The sequence below is a fragment of the Lonchura striata genome, chromosome 10 (assembly GCF_050655825.1).
Source record: "Lonchura striata isolate lonStrDom1 chromosome 10, ASM5065582v1, whole genome shotgun sequence".
Taxonomy (NCBI): domain Eukaryota; kingdom Metazoa; phylum Chordata; class Aves; order Passeriformes; family Estrildidae; genus Lonchura; species Lonchura striata.
The window spans coordinates 22,461,433-22,467,999 of NC_140712.1; the positions used below are offsets into that span (position 1 = coordinate 22,461,433).

General features: G+C 51.8%; 1 protein-coding gene across 1 annotated transcript in view; it reads right to left on the reverse strand.

Annotated features, from left to right (window-relative positions):
- The window catches only part of PCSK6 (proprotein convertase subtilisin/kexin type 6), a 53,772-nt gene that overhangs the window by 44,818 nt on the left and 2,387 nt on the right, over positions 1–6,567 (reverse strand). Inside the window, exons 2-3 of the mRNA XM_085588965.1 lie at positions 2,453–4,111; positions 2,175–2,284 (exon numbers count right to left, since the gene is read on the reverse strand). Of these exons, the coding sequence (XP_085445091.1) occupies positions 2,175–2,229 (55 nt within the window). The 5' untranslated portion in view covers positions 2,230–2,284; positions 2,453–4,111. The remainder of the gene's footprint in view (positions 1–2,174; positions 2,285–2,452; positions 4,112–6,567) is intronic.

The following is a 6,567-nucleotide window of genomic DNA, read 5'->3' on the forward strand; positions in this document are numbered from 1 at the left end:
GCTCGGGCTCGGCTGCTGCTGCTGCCCGGGGAGCAGCGGGGCTCGGGCTGCGGGGATGGGCTGAGAGGGGCTGTGGGGAACGGCTGAGGGGAGGGATGGGGCAGGGGTGCGGGCGGTATGGCTGCGATGCTGGAGACAGAGAGGCAGGGATGTCGGAGGCAGCAAGGACCCGGTACCACATCAGGCGTTATTGCAAAGGCTGTGCCTGTCCTTCTGAGGTCTGAGTCCCTCTCCTCGCCCCACTCAGGCTCGTAACGGTTCTTATTGACGTTAATTACATTTTGAAATCTTAGAAAGGAAGTATTTCCCACATGTTCTCAGTCAGACGTTCTCCTGCATCCCACAGCTTGTTCCATCCACGGCTCTGTGCTAAGGTGGGACGCTGGCACAGCTGAGAGCTGGGCAGTCGGTCACCAAGCTCTTGGAAAGGCTGGGAGGTGGCCACAGTGCTGGGAGAGGGATGCAAAGTGCCTTTGGCCTCAGTGCCACCTCACTGCAGGGCCAAAGAGGCATGGATCCAAGACAGGAGGAAAACTCCATCCCAGGGAGTGTTTCACACTGGCTGCCGGGCCATGCAGTACCTCAGAACCTGGCTGGGACACAGCAGATCAATGCAATAAGCCCTGCACTCAAAAGGATTTTCTTGCTGTAAATCTTTGCAGAATTCACTTGACCCAGTCCTACCTCACGAGTCACCACCAAAACCAGGGCACAGTGTAAATCTCACCCCCTCCCTGCTCACACCAAGACTCAGCTCATTTCCACAGCCACTGCACAAAGCATCTTCAGGGAAAGCATCACCCTAAAATCCTGATCCAAGAGACAAGATTTTTCCAGCCTCCTCCTGCAGGGACCCAAGCATTGGCAGCAGTAATTTGGCCATCAGCATCTGCAGGGAAACCCTGAGGTGAGAAACAACTGTTGATACACGTTTTTACACCAAATTTTGAGGAGCTGGTCTTACCACTGGGTTTGATCCATAGACCACAGCCATGGACAAGCTGTTTAATTTTTCTTTCCCTCTTCTCAACAAAAAAAAGCCCACAAACCAGCCCAATCCTGCAGCATGTTTGTCAAAGTCCATGTTCACCACAGAAATGGTGGCTCAGAATGAGCCATTGAGGTCTGCACCCTTGAATCAGGGGACAAAGGAAGTCAGCACGACTGGGACAGCAGCATTGAGTTAAATGTAACTATTGATTTAACCCCTTCTGCAGCCTCTCTGTGTTCCTCACATGCTCATCCAAATCAGAGAGAATGTAATTTCAGACAAACTCCATGGTTCCTTGCTGTGCAAGCCATCAGTCCCCAAAACTCACAAGTCCCTTTGTGCTCAGGAACCAGACAGGGTGGCAGGTAGGGATCAGAATCAGGATGGCCAAGGGAGAGCAAGAGTGCACGAAGCAGGATCATATTACTAGGGCCATCAGTGCTACAGGTACCAGATTACACCTCTCTGAGGGTTTGTTTCTTGCCACAGCAAACAATCCTCTTCTGAAGACATTATCATATATATATATAAAATATATTTATATAAAGCTGGTGGCTGCCATGCACCCTGCAATGTTGCTTCACCTTAAACTCATCTAAAAAAAATCCCTCCACAACCTTTGGGGCTGCAGCTTTACCTTCTCAAAGTGGCATGGACAGAGCAGAGGTGTTTTGGAGAGCTCCCATGCTTAGACAGAGCAGGGAGGCAGTGGGAGGTCAGGACTATGGAGCAGGAAGTGATCCCCCCCAAATTCAGTCCAGTTTGAAAGCCTGGCAAGCACTAACACTAACATACAGTCAGTGTGTTTATATCCCACCTTCCTGCTGGAGAGCAGAGGTTATTTTTGGCATATTTTGTCATTGGTGGAGATGTCAGTGAAGGCCAGGAACAGTGTAGAGCTGTTGGGAAAGCCCAGAGGCAACTGCCCCAGGCACAGGATGATGAGATGAGGGATGTGGGAAGCTGCTCCAAGCTATTTACATAAGAATTGGGTTTTGCCTGCAGGATATGGGGCACAGCCCTGGCTTCAAAACACCTGGGGATTAAGAACAGCATGGACTGTCCTATTCCAGCCCCATTCCAGCCCCACACTGCTCCCATTCACCCCATGCAGCAGTGGAGCAGGAGTGAGGAGCATCCTGAGCCCTCCCCCACCAGGTTCACTCCTTCCCACCTTTCCTACCTGTGCATGAACTGTGGCCATCAGCTGGGCACCAGCAGTGATGTTCTGGCATCATCAGTCACCTCTTCCACCCTGCACTCACTGTCTTTCATCAGGGCTTACTGCTCATGCTGAGTTAAAACAGAAAGGAAGAAGAGAGCACAAAGCAGCATCACTGTTGCCCACTTGCCATTGTGCCACAGAGCTTGGCCAAATTCCTTCCACTCACTGCTGGTTTTAAGATCATTTAAACCACTCACCTCCCATGTTTTCCCCCAGCAAGTGACCTCCTTACCTACCTGTAAGTAAGGATGACTGCTTTGTCCCTCCTGTGAGCACCAGACGTCCTCTGCAGCCAGGACTGCTCTTTCTGACAAAACCAGCAAGATCAGCAGGGAGAGCACACGAGTTCCCGTGAGTGCTTGCAAGCTGATGGCTTTGGCAGATAGTTGGGACTTCTCTTCCACACATAGAACTAAAATAGGGAGCATGAGTAGCTGGAAAGCCCAGGTTTGATTTGGGCAGAAGTTTAGACTGGTATCAGCCAAGAAAAAAAACAGGTAATACCAGGATTTTGGCAGGTCAGAAGTTACTGGCCAAACCTCACACCAGGTGTGATAACCCCAACTGCCCTACTGCAGCAGGGAATGTGGCTGGAAGCACCATCCTTTCACATGGCCTGCCCATAAAACACAAGATTTAAGCCCAAAAAGCTGGTAACAAAGAGAAACCTTCTTCCATGCCAGTTCCAGATGTTGTGGTTTCCCATCTCCTCCAGCCTTTGCTGTGGCTAATTCCCCATGCATCACCCACAGATCTGGCCACCCCACACTTCGTGTCTAGCACAGGTAGCACACTGCAGGCCACCTGAGAACTGATTTAGCCCCTCAACCATGGTGCACTTTGAGAAGATGCCACAGGCTCTACTTGGCATCAATAGTCTGAATTGAGCCCTACATTTGCACACCCATTCAGATCCAGCACTTTCACTGGGCCTCTTTGTTTTAGCCCCAACCAAGCAGATTGAAATGAAGAACATCCCCATTAATTCACCATGCATATGAAGGGATTGAGGATTTCTCCTCCAGCTCAGGAGCCCTGTGGCCTCACTGAGCCCAGCACTGGCTTCCAGTCTCACAGGCATGTTCACCTCCTCCCTCCCCAGTGCTGAGGAGATAACAGGGCAATTGCCATAATGAGTCTCTGTCTGTCCAGCCCTGCTCAAAGCAATTAACAAAGCCAGGCACTAATGAACTTGGCTTCAGAGCACCCTGGAGATGGGTTATTGTCATTTGAAGTGGAGGAAAACCAAGGCGAGAGCAGGTGGAGTGGCTGACCCTGGTCACGAGGTACCTTGGGTTGGATGCAGGAGACAGAGCTCCCTGCCTGGAGCAGGGAAAGGATGGCAGGTAGACACGAGGGCGACCACAGCTCTCTAATGTGGTGTCTGTGGCTGGAGAGACTGGTTTGTCCACGTTTGTGAGGGCAGGAGGGACTCCCCACCCATCCCAGTCCTGTCTCTGAGTGGCTGAGTGAATCCCTGAGTGGCTTTGGGGAAGCTGTATCTCTGCAACCAGAGCTCCTGACACCCACTTTGGTGGAACTCCTCTACATCCTGCAGCCCAAGTTTTGCAATACCCCAAATGTGGCCATTGAGGCACAGAGCAGAAGGATTCATGGGTCCCCTTGCAAAGAAACTTTCTTAGTCCATGACTCACCCTCCCACCCTCCCTGGTGTCACTTGTGACTCTGTTTCACTTTGCTGCAGCAGCATTTCCCCATCTCTTATCAATGCAGAAGACAACAGGGCAGCCTGTTCTGGCTGCAGACACACTCCCAACACTCCCTGCAGCATTTTTGGACCAACCTCCCCATTGTTGTGAACTGAACATCCTCTTGTAAACGACAGGTTCCCCTGCAATGCTGGAGGGGGTCAGAGTGGGCCTCTCCAGGTCTGCCTGCAAGGATGAGGATAGATGATAAATCCCAGGGATGTGGCCTCTGCACCGCATGCTCTCACAGCACACACGTCCTCACATGCACGTTGACAGCATGCTAAAAATATTCTTCACTTTTTGACCGATTAAAATTTTCCAGGAGAGTTGGAACCACAGCCCCCACCCTATCTGTACAGCCAGAGGCTTCCCCTCACCTCCCCCAGCCCTGCCAGGAAAACAGAGAATACTGAACAACAGTTCCGGTAATTTGGGGATTTTTGGTTCCTTTAAAAGCCTGGCTAAAATATAATATTTTTTCAATAGTTTATTTTGTGATGTCTGGCACCATTCTGGAGCTAAACTTGGCGCCCTGTCTTGCTCTCATACACCCACTGAGAAGGCTGTGGGTGAGCTAGGATAATCCCACTTCCCACCCAAAAACCCATTTTGATGGCTCAGGAAATTATACAAAGAAAATATGTTTTAAAACCAGCTCCCACTTGGTGTTAGGCAACAGAGAGCTAACACTGGCTTGGTGACAGCTCTGAATGTTGATGGCCAGTCACAATTTGATATATCTTTCAGAGGTGCCTGCTGTGCCAGGTAAAGAAGGAACCTGAAGGATGTTGTCAAATCCCTGACTACTGGCCAGGCCCCTCTGTGCCATCACTGATGCTTGTGGCAGCATTTTCTTTGCCTAATTTGGCTCTTGGCCATGGAGGGAAGGCACAGAAGGTGTTTATACAACATGGGGATTGTCTTGGAGACACCAGAGCCTTTGCCAAACTGAGCTGAGCTGATAGGAAGAAGATGTCATCAGTGTGTTTTTGATAATTATCACTAATAATTATTTGTGTGTAGTTTCTCTTAGGAGCTCCAGTCCTGGCTCAGCCCCTGCTGCTCTTGCAGCCCTGTAAAACTGAAGCAAACAGGGGGGTCCTACCCCAAAATCCTGCAGGTCAGAGGAGAGGGAGGGCAAGTGCAGTACTTGGGCAATGCCCTGACCATGGTGGCCAGCACAATGCATCCTCCCTCTTGATGTTCTCTCCCTGCTCACACCAGTCTGCTCACAGACACCCTGTCTGTCGTCCCTTGGCTTTTCTGAGTGTGTTTGGTGCCTCAGCCTCTTGTCAAAACCCAGATTCATCACAGCACAGCTATTAGCTGCTCCCTCCCATGTGAGATGTCTTTCTGCTGACACAGCAATCATTCTCCTGTCAACGTGCCTTGACAGTACCAGGATTTCTCATTTCAAGTCCTGGTGTGTCCCAGGGTGATTCCCAGCTCCTCCATTAACCCCTGGCCCTGCAGGATGGGAGTAGCCTGCCCTGATGGATGCTCTGCTATCCCTTCCACCTCTGGTTAGCAGAAGCTGCCTCTTGTTTTTCCTCTCAGCACTTGCTATACCTATGCAGAAGAGCATTTAACCTGGAGGTAGAGGGTGTCAGACTTTTATTCTCCTTTCCTTCTTATTTTCTGTGCTGAGAACAATGGAGGCAAGGTTTGCAGAGGGAGGTAATGTCTTTTTTTAGACTGACTGAAATAATTAGAAGAAAAACCAGGCAGGCTGTTGGGTACATGAGCCCTCCAGCAGGCCTGAAATAGCTGCAGCAGAAGTCTGCAAAGCTGAATACCAGTGGAGAACAATAGCTCTGAGCATGACTAGTGTTAACCACTTCTGCTAAAGACCACTCCCCAGCTGTTTTCCTTGGGGCATCACCCCTCTGCCAAAATCCACTGTCCAGAGACCACCCCATGGCCAGGAGCCACTGCTGTGGCTGAGGGAGCCACGTAGCTACACAGTTCTGAGCCCTGGACATTGCTCCATGGAGCATCCCTTGCCTCTCTCCACCCTGCGCCCTGTCCTGCTCCTGGGGCCTGACCTGACCCCAGCCCCAGTGACACTGTGCCACCCCGGACCCTGCCTCACCCTGGGACCCTGCCTGACCATGAGGAATCTCTGATTTCAGGCACTGTCTTACTCCAGGGTCTGACCTCATGGGACCCTCTCTGATGCCAGGGGACCTTGTGAGACACCAGGGAGCCCCCTGACCTTTGGGACCTTCTGATTTCAGCGACTCTCCTACTACAGGTCTAGCCTGATCCCTGGGGACCTTGCCTGACCCCAGGGGCTGTATCTGACCCCCGGGGACCCTTCCTAATCCTGAGGATCCTATTGGACCCTGAGGTCCCCGACAGACACAGGGGGCCTTCTGATTCCAGAGATCCTCCGATTTCACAGACATTGTCCCACCACGGGAGTTTTGCCGGATCCCTAATGACCCTATCCGACCCCGGGGTATCTCTCCTCCTCCAAACGCCATGTCCCGCTCCGGTTATCCTGTCATCCCTGGCTATTCTGCCCAGCCCAGTGTCCATGTCCCACCCCGTAGCCGCCGTCTGACCGCAGGGACCCCGTTCCGCCCCTGCCCTGGGCTCGGTCCCAGCCCGTCCCGGGGGATCCCACCCCCCGTTGT